The following is a 17,220-nucleotide window of genomic DNA, read 5'->3' as shown; positions in this document are numbered from 1 at the left end:
ACATTGTTGATTTCTCCCCGTTATTGTATGTTTTATAATGTATGTGTTTTTAATTGCTGTATGTAAGTGCAACTGGTGCTGCTGCCGTCTTGGCCAGGGCTCCCTTGTAAAAGAGATCTGAAATCTCAATGGGACTCACCTGGTTAAATAAAGGTTAAATAAAAAAATAAAAAAATGGAACAGACAACAGGTGGAAATGAGAGGCAGTTAGCAAGACAACCCCTAAAGGAGTGGTTCTGCAGGTGGTGACCATAGACCATTTCTCTGTTCTCATCCTTTCTGGCTCATGTTTTGGTCACGTCTACATCTTGTCAGTGCTCTCAGCCCTAGAGGTAGCATGAGGCGGTGTCTACAACCCACTTAAGTTGCTCAGGTAGTGCAGCTCATCCAGGATGGCACATCAATGTGAGCTGAGGCAAGAAGGTTTGCTGTGTCTCTCAGCGCAGTGTCCAAAGCATGAAGGAGATACCAGGAGACAGGCCAGTGCACCAGGAGACGTTGGGGGGGGGGCATAGGAGGGTAAAAACCCAGCAGCAGGACGCTACCTCCTCCTTTGTGCAGGAGGACCAGAAGGAGCACTGCCAGAGCCCTGCAGAATGACCTCCAGCAGGCCACTGATATGCATGTTTCTGCTCAAACTGTCAGAAACAGATTCCATGAGGTGGCATGAGGGCACGACGTCCACAAGTGGGGCTTGTGCTTACAGCTCAACACCATGCAGGGCGACTGGCATTTGCCAGAGAACACCAAGATTGGCAGATTGGCCATTGGCACCCTGTGCTCTTCACGGATGAGAGCAGGTTCACACTGAGCACATGTGACAGACGTGACAGAGTCTGGCGATGCCGTGGAGAACATTCTGCTGCCTGCAGCATCCTCCAGTATGACCAGTTTGGTGGGTCAGTAATGGTGTGGGGAGGCATTTCTTTGGAGGGCCCACAGCCCTCCATGGGCTAGCCAGAGGTACCCTGACTGCCAATAGGTACCGGGATGAGATCCTCAGACCCACTGTGAGACCAGATGCTGGTGCAGTGGGACCTGGATTCCTTCTGATGCATAACAATGCTAGGCCTTCTGTGGCTCAAGTGTGTCAGCAGTTCCTGATGCTGAAGGCATTGATGCTATGGACTGGCCTGCTCGTTCCCCAGACCTGAATCCAACTGAGCACGTCTGGGACATCATGTCTCGTTCTATCCACCAACTCCACGTTGCACCGCAGGAGTTGACTGATGCTTTAATCCAGGCACCTCATGTACAAAGACTTGCGTGGATTTCATACTGAAACCTGGCCTACGCTTCAATCCAGAAAACTGCGTAGGCACAAAAAAATCCAGATGAACGAAAGTGAGCGTACACCTGAATCCAAGCACATTTCCTTTCTACATCTCACTCAGCGTGGAGTTGACCGCACATGTTGGAGTACCAGACTCCTCCCTCTCCACGCCCCCAAATTAAATATGCAATTTAGTATAAACAGGGCCGACAGGTGGGATTCCCCTCTCTGCAGGATCAGATAACAGTAACCAGGATGAACTCACCACATTTAAGCAGAGAGTCGCCGCTATTGTGGGTGACACTGCTGTCACAGGGGTGGTGGGAGCACACGTGGGTCACTCAGATCCCCCCCAAGGTAAATATTTATTGTGTAACTCACAAATTATTCATTATACGGGTCATATAATAATCTGAACAACATACAGGTTCTTGCGTAATCCTGCCAGGATATCAAAGAGGAAATCAAAGACTCCTCTTTGATATCTGATATTTGAATTAAACAAATCGTGTTTAGTTACTCAATTTCTTATTTTCCAACAGACAATGAGGCAGGAGAAGACTGTGAGACTCAGTCCTAGCCTCGTATCACAGACCCGCGGGATTCCTCCAGCCTCCGGCCTGTCCGGGGCGCACATGCTTAACGCATGTCAGAGGGATTAATATTAAGACAATTAAATAATTTACTCACCAAGAAACCACCCATCCCGCACCGTGCCAGCTTGTAGCCTGTTCCCAACCATGCTGTTGGTCACAATGAATGAGTCGTGTATTGATCAAGGTCGCCTCGCAACAACGTTACTTAATTGTATTTGCACATCACAGATGATCGTACATTAACTGAATGAAAATGCTTCCTGTTTACATAAACAAATCCATCTAGTGATGGCACCTTTACAGCAATGTGTGGCAGTCGATAGCTCCGATTACAGCAGGAAAACCGGCCTTCGCTACAAATTGCACTTTTACGTCGTCCTGTTCAACTGCGGTGTGGGAGCTTGATGTACCTAGCTAACATTCGAATAGCTCCATCCCACACAGCTGGCATGGCTCGGCTCAGTGTCGACTGACACAGTCCCAATTGGTCAGCCGGCTCCCTCTGAAATGACCCTGTGGCTAGGAAGCCCAGTGTGGTCAGCACCTGTGTCGGCACAGGTCAGACATGGCTCCTGGGCATGTTGCGCTCCAATAATGGCCACAGCTTTGTGCACAGTTCCAAGAGGATTGCCCTCGGGAACAGAAAACAGCTGATGAGCCAGTCGGGTTTTCAGGGACTGAGAGGATTATTTGGACGATCCTGAGCCAAAAAATTATCTCGGTCTACGGAAATCCGTTCTCTTTGCACTGCTCCATTGGTAATATCCTCCAACAGTGCCAAAGCTGCCATTGTTGTTAACGGTGTCTTCTGCACTGTTTTACGCATACTTTTATATCCACTCATCTGATTGCAAACACTGGGGTGTGTTAATTGTTCATCTAAGTGTCTCTGATGTGCATATCACTTTGAGGAATTACCATTTTTTTTACATTACTTTTTACAATTTTACATTCCCAGCATCACCTCTAAGTTGGCTCAAAAGCAATAGAAACATGCATACGCCAGTCAAGGAGTTGACATGGAGGACCGCACATTTCCACCATCATTTCACTATTGATACATCTGAACGTGAGCATGGAAAAGTGCGTACGCCACGTTTTTGTGCGTACGCACCCTTTGTACATGAGGCCCCTGGTCTGGGAGGAGATCCCTCAGGAGAACATCCGCCACCTCATTGCACATCCAGACCTCCAAGGGATAATAATTTAGATTTACATTGATCATTTTCATGTTATTTTGTTCTCAATACATTCCACCACGTAATGAATAAAGATTTTCAACTGGAATATTTCATTCATTGAGATCTAGGATGTGTTGTTTTAGTGTTCCCTTTATTTTCTGAGCAGTGTATAAGTATGTGAAATAAAAGCGACTGTGAATGTAAAAGTGAGTGTGGCCTTTTTTCAACAATGGAGTGTTTGTGGTGAAATATAAATGCTAACAATCAACTCAGAGTCATGAAAAAACCCTGATTTGATCTCTCATAAGTTACTTAAGGCCCAATTTTTAAAAAATCGTGATTTTGTCAATCGGTTATCGGTACCCTAACTTGAGCAGGTTTTTTTTTTAAAGGTGTCCCACAGGAGTTGAAATTCAACATTTTAAGGCATGTTACTACACACCTTTACAAACATATTGGTGAAGAAATTGTTTGGTAACGATTTAGTTGCCAGATTTTGATATTTTTCCCTTACTACAAGGATTTTTGTCACGGGGAGGATGTATATTCTAGGAGGGAGAGACAGTCCAACATCAGTGTTTGTGTGCCATGTGCAGGCGAGTAGTAATGTGTTGAAAAGCATCATATCTTATTAACTCCTTATTTGTTTTGCAAGCAGCAGCTGTCAAATAAATGCAGTAAAGTAGAAAGTATAATATTTCCATGTGCAATATAGTGGAGTGGAAGTATAAAGTGGCATGAAAACAACATAATCAAGTACCGTGTGTGTATGTCAAATGTGAATTTCAGTACAGTACTTGAGTAAATGTACTTAACTACATTCCACCATTGGCCAAAACCAGCATGTCTCCTTTGTACAGTTCACATTTGTTTGTAAGTTCAATCTCAGGCTAGCTGTGACACAAGTCAGAATTTACAGATTACAAACTTTGTCACGCTAACCAGGGCTTGGTTACAAAGGGCGCCACTGTTACTAAATATTTATACTGCATGACAGATAACCAGTTGAACAATTTGCGTGCTACTCTCCAAGAATAAAAATAGATCATACGGCCCATTTGAAGTGCCTAAATAAGCCAAAGTGGGTAATATATGAGACTGCACAGACTAGATCGTTACGATGATGCAGACAGTCCCTGTAAAAGCCTCTCAGCTGGCATGAAAAGCTTTGACGGATCTTTGGTTGAAACTGTTGTTGATGCTGCACTAGATGTACTTCTTTACACTGTGTTTTCTGATTCAGGGTGGCTCCAGATATTACTTCTTATGAATAAAAACTACAATTACTCCTTTACTGGTGCAGCCTAATTCAGATGTAGTCATATTTTAACAGCTGATGCAACCCAGTCCTGTTCAATAGTTAAAGTACTGAAACACTATGCAGCAGTACTCGGCATTTTCATTGTAGAAAGTATCCTCAATTAATTTGAAGTGAAAAAACAGACAAGTGTAATCAGCCATGCAAACTACAAGGTCTGTTACTCTATAACCCCTTTGTTAGTATTTACTGTTACCCACATAAATAAGAGTGATGTGGAAAAAAAGTTCACATAGATGCATTTTAAAATGATTTAGCTAACGTCAAATTCTGTCTAAATTCTAAATGTTAAATGAATTTACAAACTTTGCTGAGACCTGAGAGGAAGGCAAACAACAACTTTGAAGTTTGTTGGTCAGTGTTGGGCTTACCAGCAGGCTGGAGTGCTCTCCTGGAGCCAGGTAGGTATGGCTGAGGTGGCGGGTGGCTTGGAGCACTCTCACAATTCCTTCCATGTTACAGGTAAGACTGAAACAGTCGTGCGCCACAATCAGCAATTCCACAACTACAATAGCCAAGAAAGGACAGAGAGCAATGTTAGCATTCATTTGGCACTAAATTTGTGTCCAGTTAATGAATCAAATATTCAATATATTGTGGCTCTGATGTGGTCTCAGCAGGCTCTTTACTTGCTAAATGCTCCACCAGCTAGTATCAAACCATGTCTGCCTGCTGTTTGCTGCNCCATTAGGTACCGGGATGAGATCCTCAGACCCACTGTGAGACCAGATGCTGGTGCAGTGGGCCCTGGGTTCCTTCTGATGCATGACAATGTTAGGCTTCATTTGGCTGAAGTGTGTCATTAGTTCCTGATGCTGAAGGCATTGATGCTATGGACTGGCCTGCTTGTTCCCCAGACCTGAATCCAACTGAGCACATCATGTCTCGTTCATGATCGTTGCCGATCCTCCGGTCCGCTGCAACAGCCAGCTGCTGATGCCTGTCTGGGGCGCACATGCTTAACGCGTGTCAGAGGGATTAATATTAGGACAATTAAATGACTTACTCACCAAGAAGCCACCCATCCCGCACCGTGCCAGCTTGTAGCCTGTTCCCAACCATGCTGCTGGTCACAATGAATGAGTCGTGTATTGATCAAGGCCATCTCGCAACAACGCTACTTAAATGTATTTGCGCATCACAGATGATCGTACATTAACTGAATGAAAATGCCTCCTGTTTACATAAACAAATCCATCTTGTGATGGCACCTTTACAGCAATGTGTGGCAGTTGATAGCTCCGATTACATCAGGAAAACCGGCTTTCGCTACAAATTGCACTTTTACGTCGTCCTGTTCAACTGCGGTGTCGGAGCTTGATGTACCTAGCTAACATTCGAATAGCTCCATCCCACACAGCTGGCATGGCTCGGCTCAGTGTCGACTGGCACAGTCCCAATTGGTCGGCCAGCTCCGTCTGAAATGACCCTGTGGCTAGGAAGCCCAGTGTGGTCAGCACCTGTGTCGGCACAGGTCAGACATGGCTCCTGGGCGTGTTGCGCTCCAATAATGGCCACAGCTTCGTGCACAGTTCTAAGCAAATTGCCCTCGGGAACATAAAACAGCTGATGAGCCAGTCGGGTTTTCAGGGACTGAGAGGATATTTGGACGATCCTGAGCCAAAAAATTCTCTCGGTCTCCGAAAACCTGTTCTCTTTGCACTGCTCCATTGGTAATATCCTCCAACAGTGCCAAAGCTGTCGTTGTTAACGGTGTCTTCTGCACCATGTTACGTATACTTTTATATCCGCTCATCTGATTGCAAACACCGGGGCGTGTTAATTGTTCATCTAAGTGTCTCTGATGTGCATATCACTTTGAGGAACTACCTTTTTTTACATTACTTTTTACAATTTTACATTCCCAGCATCACCTCTAAGTGTTGCCAATGGCTCCAAAGCAATAGTAACGTGTGTACGCCAGTCAAGGAGTTGACATGGAGGACCGCACATTTCTACCATCATTTCTCTCTTGATACATCTGAACGTGAGCGTAGAAAAGTGCGTACGCCAAGTTTTTGTGCGTATACACCCTTTGTACATGAGGCCCCAGGTCTGGGAGGAGATCCCTCAGAAGAACATCCGCCACCTCATTCCACATCCAGACCTCCATGGGATAATAAGTTTGATTTACATTGATCATTTTCATGTTATTTTGTTCTCAACACATTCCACCACGTAATGAATAAAGATTTTCAACTGGAATAATTCATTCATTGAGATCTAGGATGTGTTGTTTTAGTGTTCCCTTTATTTTTTGAGCAACTCAGAATCATGAAAAAACCCTGATTTGATCCCTCATAAGTTACTTAAGGCCCAATTTTTAAAAAATCATTTTTTTCGTCAATCAGTCATCAGTACTCTAACTTGAGCAGGTTTTTTTTTAAGGTGTCCCACAGGAGTTGAACTTCAACATTTTAAGGCATGTTATTACACACCTTTACAAACATATTGGTGAAGAAATTGTTTGGTAACGATTTAGTTGCCAGATTTTGATATTTTTCCCTGACTACAAGGATTTTTGTCACGGGGAGGATGTATATTCTAGGAGGGAGAGACAGTCCAACATCAATGTTTGTGTGCCATGTGCAGGCGAGTAGTAATGTGTTGAAAAGCATCCTATCTTATTAACTCCTTATTTGTTTTGCAAGCAGCAGCTGTCAAATAAATGCAGTAAAGTAGAAAGTATAATATTTCCATGTGCAATATAGTGGAGTGGAAGTATAAAGTGGCATAAAAACAACATAATCAAGTACCATGTATGTATTTCAAATGTGAATTTCAGTACAGTACTTGAGTAAATGTACTTAATTACATTCCACCATTGGCCAAAACCGGCATGTCTCCTTTGTACAGTTCATATTTGTTTGTAAGTTCAATCTCAGGCTAGCTGTGACACAAGTCAGAATTTACAGATTACAAACTTTGTCACGCTAACCAGGGCTTGGTTACAAAGGGCGCCACTGTTACTAAATATTTATACTGCATGACAGATAACCAGTTGAACAATTTGCGTGCTACTCTCCAAGAATAAAAATACATCATATGGCCCATTTGAAGTCCCTAAATAAGCCAAAGTGGGTAATATATGAGACTGCACAGACTAGATCGTTACGATGATGCAGACAGTCCCTGTAAAAGCCTCTCAGCTGGCATGAAAAGCTTTGACGGATCTTTGGTTGAAACTGCTGCTGATGCTGCACTAGATGTACTTCTTTACACTGTGTTTTCTGATTCAGGGTGGCTCCAGATATTACTTCTTATGAATAAAAACTACAATAACTCCTCTACTGGTGCAGCCTAATTCAGATGTAGTCATATTTTAACAGCTGATGCAACCCAGTCCTGTTCAATAGTTAAAGTACTGAAACATTACGCAGCAGTACTCAGCATTTTCATTGTAGAAAGTATCCTCAATTAATTTGAAGTGAAAAAATAGATAAGTGTAATCAGCAATACAAACTACAAGGTCTGTTACTCTATAACCCCTTTGTTAGTATTTACTGTTACCCACATAAATAAGAGTGATGTGGAAAAAAAGTTCACATAGATGCATTTTAAAATGATTTAGCTAACGTCAAATTCTGTCTAAATTCTAAATGTTAAATGAATTTACAAACTTTGCTGAGACCTGAGAGCAAGGCAAACAACAACTTTGAAGTTTGTGGGTCAGTGTTGGGCTTACCAGCAGGCTGGAGTGCTCTCCTGGAGCCAGGTAGGTATGGCTGAGGTGGCGGGTGGCTTGGAGCACTCTCACAATTCCTTCCATGTTACAGGTAAGACTGAAACAGTCGTGCGCCACAATCAGCAATTCCACAACTACAATAGCCAAGAAAGGACAGAGAGCAATGTTAGCATTCATTTGGCACTAAATTTGTGTCCAGTTAATGAATCAAATATTCAATATATGGTGGCTCTGATGTGGTCTCAGCAGGCTCTTTACTTGCTAAATGCTCCACCAGCTAGTATCAAACCATGTCTGCCTGCTGTTTGCTGCTTAGAAGGCAGTGTTTACAGTTGGAAACAGGGCTAAAGAGAGAGCTCTGAGCTTTACAAATAAAGAAACACACCATTGCCCTGAGCAGTACTGTAATCAGGAAGATAACCTGCCAAATACCCAAAATGTTCCCTTAAAAATATTACTAATTTCTATAGTACTTAAAGTTTCTATCGAATTACCATATTGGCCCATGACTCAATTATATTCTTTTCAGTACAATGGGTCTGAACAATTGCCTCCCCTCAAAATATTTGGTTAGTTCAGTTTAACCTGCAGGAGGCTTGTGTGATGTGTTTCGCTGCGAGGAAGGAATTACATTCATGATTACTAAAAGGTAGTTTATAGCTTCTGTGATGCTTTACTTCAGAAAATAAGCAGGGAGAAAGTCTGTCAAGAATTATTGCTGTCACAGATGATGAGCTCAAAAAGTCAGTCTAAAAACAGCCAACTGTCATAGCAAATGGTTCTGGACTTCAAGAGCATGAGTCTGTCACAGCTGGACTAAACAATTTTTACATATCATCGATTTCCATTTTTAAGAGATAAAAAGGTTCAATATTGAAGACGCCGTTCTCCTTGGAATGATGGTATCTGGGGGGAAACTTTCCAAATAGAGTGAATGTTAGAGTGTTTTCAAAGTCTTGGAAATGAGGCTTAACATGCTGACTGGTATTTGTGTGTGTGTATGGGGTCATGGTTGTGTGTCATACTGCAGCTCAGGTCTCTGAGAGGAACAGCGTTGAGGCTTTCCAGCAGTTTGAGTCCCACCAAGTTTGGGTCATCACACAGTTTGATCAGTTGCACCAGTGAATCCCGGCCATCAGACGGCCTGTAGACCTGCTTCTCCACTGGAAACACACACAAACATTCCCTGAGTTTGGACACAACATACAGAAGGACATTTTTCAAAAGTGAGAAGTGTGACCTCTAAAATGCAAATAAGTACAGTTCTCACCAGGCTGCAGCTCCTGGGTGGAGGCCAGCAGTGCCTGAACCACAGCAGAGGAGACCAGCTCAGCTACAGTGCCTGCAGACAGACGCTGAGCTTTGATGAAGGCCTGAGCCTTCCTGAAGCGCTCCGGGTGGTCTGACAGCAGCAGCTTCTCCAGTACTGAGTAAGGCTCCTCTCTGGAGATCTGACTGAAGGAGCACTGCAGCTCCTGAAGAGAACAGAGGACATGGACTGGTTTGCTCAGCAAGCGTCAAACACTTCTGTCTGTGTTGATGTAAGTACAGTTTAGTGAACAGAAGTTTCCATACACTTGTAAAGACCAGGTTTATCACAGCAGTCTTCACTTTCCAGTGACTCCTATAACTTAATTTTCTATGATGGGATGATTGGAACATGTGTCTTTGTCACAAAAGCAATCATGCATGGGAGGAGCAACACTAGCCGTCCAAAGCTGCAGTACAAGGATGTTGTGAAGAGAGACATGAGAGCACTGGTTACTGAGTAAATCCTGGGGAAGAGACGTTGATGACTGCAGCAGCTGACAAAGGACACAAAGAATGGAACAAAAGAACTCTGACAGACCAGCAACCTCTTACAGATGTGACCTTTGCAACAGAGACTGTCACTTTCACATTGATCTATTCCATCACAGGCAGCACTGTTCTGCCCTTGCAGCTAGAACAGACAAGACATGACCTCCACTGACAAGACACCACAGAACAAACAGGAACGAAGGCATTGACTGATGGAGGCCTACTACTTTTTACAACAGGAATACTGTATTTATTACTGGTGACTTGCTGATGTTTACTGGGTGAAAGAAGGCATGTACCTTGGACAGCTGGTAGAGGCTTAGGACTTGTTTGCAGTAGTTGTTGCCATGCCGACACTGATCCACCAGTTTTTGGAGCTGGACAGCGACCTTATCTTCAGGGAGAGGCAGCATCACAAATGAGGACAGGCTGCTCAAGGAGGGAGCTGGAGAACACAGAAAGGAAAAACCGTTCAATTATAAACTATCTCATCCAAGAGGATGCTTTTAGAACAGACTGTTCATTTGCTGTGCTATAAAGGACCCTGCAACTATTGGTAGGGGTGGTGTTCATCATCTCAATTTTAGGTCCTAGTTTGTTATCAACTTGTGCACCGTTCATTGTTTCCTTTGTAAACTTGTGATATATAATTGCAGTTGTGAAGAGTTTAGAGGGCTCTATGTACAGAGAAATGCTGCTATTATCATTTGTGCTTTAAAACATGCGAGACAGAAACATTTGTGGAGAGCAACTAAGTACAGAGATCAGAGGGAGGCTTACAGCTCGTAATGCTCGTCCTTGCTGGAGCTTCCGATGCCTCTTCAGGTGATTCAGGGTTCAGTTCTCCAGATGCCAGGCCTTGGCAGCGCAGCACCACCCACATGTCGGGGTGGTACAGAGAGAAATAATGGCAGACACGACTGGCTTCATGGATACTGCCTTCATCTAATAACTGACCAACCAGTGCTGCCAGAATGCTCGTCTTCTCTGGACCTAATGCTGAGTCAGTTGTCAGCTTCTCCTGCTCCTCGGGGGGACCCGGTAGTCCTTCCAGGCTGAGCCACTTCTCTGTATTCAGGTCTGATATGTTGGAGAAGGAGAACTCCCTCATGAGCACTTCGTACGTGTTCATTTCAGGTGTGACAGCAGGTGGTGGCAGGTTAAAAACACTCTCCCTCTCTATGTCCACAGTGAGGATGTACTTTTGCACCCGGCTGAGCCATAGTTTTTTCTCCAGGCTCTTCAGTTTATCGACAGGAGTCAGGCTGAGAAGGGAGAGCCAGTGAGCAGCAAGCAGGAACAGCAGGCAACGCTCCTGGACGTCCAGCAACTCCATCTGAGCCTGTGCACCCACTAGAGAGTCAGCAGTCCCGCTTTCAGCCTGTGACAGGAAGAACTGGGAGGCGGATTCTGGATCAGTGCTGTTGGCTTTTAGCTGCTCATGGCATTTCCTCCAGAAACTGATTCGTGTTTCCAATCTCCTCCACTGGCGTTTGGTCTTCTGGGAGTTTACTTCCTGAAGTAGCTTGAAGAAAGAAAGAAAGAAAAAAAAAAGTGTCAAACATGATGCCATTCAAATTAAATTGAAAGTTTACTAAGTCTTGAAAGTGTGACGGAGGGAACCTCTCAACCATCCAGACTATATTTGCTGTCTTGCATTAGTATGGAAACATGAACTTATGTAATTATAATAATATATTTAAATAAACACTCTTTGTAATTGCACTACATTTACTCAGCCAAAAAATGATAGAGAGTATCGATGGTACGTATAGTTGAAACCTGATGTTTACATACACCATATCAAAAGACACATAACCTTTTCTTTCTCACTGTCTGACATTAAATCAGACTAAACGTTTCCTGTTTTAGGTCAGTTAGGATTACCAAAATTGTTTCTATCTGCTAAATGCCAGAATAATCAGAGAGAGAAGTTTTTTATTACTTTCTTCAAAGTCAGAAGTTTACATACATTTCCTTAGTATTTGGTAGCATTGCATTTAAACTGTATGACTTGGGTCAAACATTTCCTTCCACAAGCTTCTCACAATAGTTTGATGAATTCTGGCCCATTCCTCCTGACAGAACTGGTGGAACTGAGTCAGGTTTGTTGACCGCCTTGCTCCACACACCTTTTCAGCTCTGCACACAAACTGTCTACAGGATTGAGATCAGGGCTTTGTGATGGCCACTCCAAAACTTTGACCTTGTTGTCCTAAAGCCTCTTTGTAACTAATCTGGCGGCATGTTTAGGGTCACTGTCCATCTGGAAGACCCATTTGTGCCTAAGTCTCAACTTTCTGGCTGATGTCTTGAGATGTTGCTTCAATATTTCCACATAATGTTCTTTCCTCATGATGCCATCTATTTTGTGAAGTGCACCAGTCCCTCCTGCAGCAAAACAGCCCCACATCATGCTGCCACCCCCGTACTTCACAGTTGGGATGGTGTTCTCAGGCTTGCAAGCTTCCCCCTTTTTCCTCCAAATGTAACGATGGTCATTGTGGCCAAACAGTTCTGTTTTAGTTTCATCAGACCACAGGACATGCCTCTAGAAATGAAGGTCTTTGTCCCTGTGTGCATTTGCAAACTGTAATCTGGCTTTTTTATGTTTCTTTTGCTTTTGTTCTGGGGTTGATACGCACATTTCAACCAAAACACTTCATCTCTGGGACACAGAACCTGTCTACTTCCTGAGCACTATGATGGCTGGACATTCCCATGGTGTTTATACTTGAGTATAATTGTTTGAACAGATGAACGTGGAACCTTCTGGCATCTGGAAATTTACCCAAGGATGAACCAGACTTGTGGAGGTCAACAATTATCTTCCTGATATCCTGACTGATTTCTTTAGATTTTCTCATGTTGTCACAAAAGGAAGCAGTGTGTTTGAGGTGTGCCTTAAAATACATCCACAGGTGTGCCTCCAATTAACTCAAATGTTGGCAATGGACCTATCAAAACCATGCTTTGGATCCTAAAGCTCTTTTAGAGACCGATGCCGTTCGCTTGATTTTAGCATAAACAGGATGGTAGTTCTTCGGTAACATCACCAAAGAGCTACCATCTGACTAGTGGGGTTTACAGTGCAAACTTTGTTCTAGTGATGGCAGTAGAGTAACAGTCAGTACATTGATCAGAGACAAACTAATCAATCTGGAGAAAATGAAATCTTTTTATGTTTCATTCTGTTTGTAAAAAAGCCCTTCTTCTTAACATGTTATTGATAATGTATGATATTGATAATGTACCTTGGCCTGCAGCAAAGGCATATGACCACCCCCCACTGAATCTTCTAAAACATGGGTGAAGGAAATATTGCATTGGTTGAGCCTTAAATGTAAATAGAAACCACCATGTGAGCTGGTGAGTCAGACCTGGCTGAGTAGCAGGTGATGGACGGGCAGGCCAGCTAGCAGGGCAACCTGCCTGGCCTGGCTGTAGCGGCCCTCGGCCTGCAGAGCATCCACTGCAGCCTGGAACTCCCCCTGCTGGGTGGAGGGAGAACTGCACTGCAGCAACCTGGGAGACAGGCTGACCTCTGACCCCTGCAGCAACTGACTCAGCTGACTCAGCTTCCTGAAGTCTGGACCTAATCATGCATAAAAAATTCAAACACATAACGACAAATTTTTTTTGCCTGTTAAAAAGAGTTTTAATATTTGGAAATGTGTTTTAATGTCAAGTGTCTTGAGCCTCCAGACCTATCACAGGTCAAAAGCAACATCATTCTGCCATTACAACAGCACCTACAAGACGAGGAGATGATCAAACAGACCAACTCATCATCTGTCATGTGCCGAGCTGCAGCTGACAGATTCTGATGGTCTGTGATCCGAGTCTCACATCTCACCGTTTGATTTGAGGAGCTTGTCGACATCAGCCAGGAGCTGCAGCAGCCGGTGAAGGTCGTACTGGGAGGAGCAGCGCTGCAGCATAGTGAGAAGCAGCACAGAGGCCTGGCTCTCCACCCACTGCAGGGGGAGGCCTCCCGAGGGTGCTTGGCCACTGTTCCTTAGCTGTGTGAGCAGGAAGGCAGAGGAAGTAGATTAGAGAAGATGTATAGTCAAGCATGTGCAGAAAGATGTGCTGTGATTTTGGCAGACAAACATTAGACACTCTTTGTGCCATTTTAAAATGAATATTGGTGCTAAAATGTAACAAAGTACCACTGTTTGTGTGTACCTATCCGTCACTGTGACTGTAGAGTTCAGACTTGTTCTGTCTTGAAAGTGACATGGAGATGTTACTAGATCGGACCTCGTAAGATTGCCCGCACAACGTTCACAAAAATGTCACAAAGGTGCACATTCAGACACGAAGCTGTTCAGTTGAAAAAACGCAGTGCGTGTCGGAAAAGGGCTGCAAACAACTCCAAGCTAATAACAACCACAAAACACAATAAAAATGGATTTTCACCATATGGGTCCACTAAGGTCTCACCAACTCACTCCCAACCCAAAGTGGGGAAATCTAACATTTTCTGAAATACTGTCTGCTTCCTAGTGCCTGCTGGAGCCCACCAGTTGATGAAACCAACAGATCTACATCAGCATAACACAAATATATCATCTCTGAGGTTAACATGCACTCTAGTCTCCTCAGTTGAACAACAAGATTCTGTCCATGAATGTCACAAGTAGAACTGTCAGGCTGACAAGTGGTTTATTTTAAGGGCCCTTTCAAAAGCAACAAATAGCTACATTAACCTTTTCACAGCAAGCTTGTTTTCTTTTTTGTCTGTCTTCCTGATTCAGTTTCCCAACATCATTAGTTGTGAATGCAATCTATGTTTTTGGTAGCTGAAAGTGAAACGTGAGATATGTAGGATGTATAAAAAGAACCACCAATAAACATTTTCTAAACAGTCTTAACTCACAAGTACATTTGCCATATAAAGCTCAAATGTGAAACCTGTAAAATTGTGATGGACCAATACATTTTATTTTTCTGTGAAATGAGTAGTGATGTGGTTGGTGGGACTCACAGTAATCAGTGTCCTCTGGAAGTCCAGCAGCTTTGATTTGGCTCCGGTGAAGTTCCGATAGTCACAACACAACTCAAACATCTTCAGCACCAACACCAGAGGGCAGTCCTGAGAGACAAGCAAAAAGTTTTTTGCTATTTGTAGTATTGACTGTTTTTTTTCTTGTATAGAGGTCAAGCAAAGTCATCTTGTTGAGATAAATTCAATTTTGTATCCAAATATTACATACAAAAGAAAAAAACAAGCTATTTAATTGGACTTTTAACATCCAAATGGCTGAAAACCTGCCAACCTGACAAGACCCTGAAGGTCCAGTCCAGGAAAAAAGGAAACACTGCAATTTAGAACATGGGTCATCACATAGCGCTTAACATGGTAAGGCATAGATCTTACAAATTTAAACAGATAAATAAATAAAACAGGTAAATATAGGATGAAGAGTAGTGCTCTGATCCAGTATGGATATTCCTTTCTTAAGGCTTTTTTGGGACTCCTCTAAACAGCACCTGACCTACACTGTATGACTTGCAAACATCTATCTTCAAAAAAGAAAAAAAACTTTAACTTATTAAGCTTCACCAGAAAGAGGCGCTGAAGTGCATTCATCTAATGTTTTCAAATCTCACATAATGCTTCTTTGTTTTTCTCTCATGTTATCTCATAGTTTTACCCTCTGGAGGAGCTCAAAGCCTCGTAGAAGGGGCCTGACACAGCCTCGTCCCAAGAGCGTCCTCCAGATGATTGACAGGTCATGCAGGGTCCATTCATGGTGCTGTGGGGCTTCATCTAGGTGGGAGGTTGCTTCCTGAGACGTGAGATCATCGACCGAGGTCAGGACCCATACACAGAGACATGGCAGGAGCTCGGTTCCCTGCAAATCCAACACACTGGTCAGTGTCAAAAACCACAACAAAAGGCACAATTCAGCGTCATTTTTGGCACTGAGTTTCAAGATAGGTTCAAATGTAAAGGGGATTCATTTATTTTACACCAGCCGCTACACAGATTTACCAACACAGCTTAATGAAGATACACACTTACATAATAAACATTACTGTCATCTATAGCATACATCTCCAGTATTCATTTACATTCTAACATTTACAGGCCTACTTGCATTACATTTCTAACAGTTCTAAGTGCTAAAATGTTGTAAATATTATCTCCACATATTATCTGTGACTACCACTTTATCATCACTTTATCCCATTAAGTGCTTTGTTGCTTCTAGGCTTCTCGTATTTAAGGTTACTCAGCTGGTTTGGTTACAATTTTGGTCACTTGCTGAGATGATTCATAAAAAAAATCTCCTTTATCAGGGTATGGACTGGATACAGACTCACTGGTGTTTGTTTATTATGTTCTGTAGGTATTTTAGTGGCAGTTTTAAATGTCCTATATAACAAAACAAAACAAAAAAAACCCAAACTTTTTTTGTGTTTTGAGTCTAAAAAAAAAGAAGAGGTGTAAAATAAAAGCTGTGAAAACATAAAGACAGTTACAACTGCCAACCCTCTGGCTCCCCTGAAGTACATGGCATCCTAGTTTTTCTAGCCAGTAAGAATTTTGTTCATTTGGTAAGTAGGAACTGAGGACACAGTAGTTTTCCTGCTTTCACTTTGCATAAATCTGACCCCCAACTGTGCGCTGTTTCTGGCTGAGCGTTCAGAATGAGCAGCTGTCTCGCAGTCCACCAGGTTTATTTACTTTCTAGAGCTGTCTCTGCCAAAATCTATCAGCCATGAGCAAAGCACATCAAATGTTCTGCAATTCACTACAAGAGAGTTTAAAGCTTCTTCTTACAATGCCAGCATCTCAGGAACTGAAGATCCAGTGGATTACATGTATTTTTGAGAACAATGTCCTAAGCGTTATCATTGCCTGCTAATGCAACTACTGTTACTGCTATGAACTGTTACTGTTTACCTTTGATCATATCCATCCATTATCTATACACCGCTTAATCCTTACTAGGGTCGCTGGGTGGGCTGGAGCCTATCCCAGCTGACTTAGGGCGAAGGCAGGTGACACCCTGGACAGGTCACCAGTCTATCGCAGGCACTTAGAGACAAACAACCAAGCACACTCACATTCACAACTACAGCAATTTAGAATCACCAATTAACCTGAGTACATTTTTGGACTGTGGGAGGAGGCTGGAGAACCTAGGGAGAACATGCAAACTCCACGCAGAAAGGAGTGTCCCTACCGGGACACGAACCAGCGACCTTCGTGCTGCGAGGCAATAGTGCTCCCAACTGCGCCACCTTGCAGCCCACCTTAGATCATATGCTTTTTGGAAACTATAATGCTAAGGAACATTCAGAGATGATGGAAACTGTAAGAGCAATCTCAAACCAATAAACAGGGACTGGGT

At 43.2% G+C, this 17,220-nt stretch overlaps 1 protein-coding gene across 1 annotated transcript in view; it reads right to left on the bottom strand.

The window, feature by feature from the left end:
- Positions 1-17,220, bottom strand: part of spg11 (SPG11 vesicle trafficking associated, spatacsin) — a 44,141-nt gene that overhangs the window by 5,066 nt on the left and 21,855 nt on the right. The window contains exons 26-34 of the mRNA XM_008281643.1: positions 15,514-15,714; positions 14,844-14,951; positions 13,710-13,875; positions 13,234-13,448; positions 10,634-11,378; positions 10,153-10,298; positions 9,324-9,528; positions 9,079-9,216; positions 8,054-8,187 (exon numbers count right to left, since the gene is read on the bottom strand). Of these exons, the coding sequence (XP_008279865.1) occupies positions 8,054-8,187; positions 9,079-9,216; positions 9,324-9,528; positions 10,153-10,298; positions 10,634-11,378; positions 13,234-13,448; positions 13,710-13,875; positions 14,844-14,951; positions 15,514-15,714 (2,058 nt within the window). The remainder of the gene's footprint in view (positions 1-8,053; positions 8,188-9,078; positions 9,217-9,323; positions 9,529-10,152; positions 10,299-10,633; positions 11,379-13,233; positions 13,449-13,709; positions 13,876-14,843; positions 14,952-15,513; positions 15,715-17,220) is intronic.

Source organism: Stegastes partitus, unplaced genomic scaffold (genome assembly GCF_000690725.1).
Source record: "Stegastes partitus isolate 25-593 unplaced genomic scaffold, Stegastes_partitus-1.0.2 Scaffold240, whole genome shotgun sequence".
NCBI lineage: Eukaryota > Metazoa > Chordata > Actinopteri > Pomacentridae > Stegastes > Stegastes partitus.
Note: the sequence above shows the minus strand (reverse complement) of the source record. Positions and strands in the feature narration are given on the sequence as shown.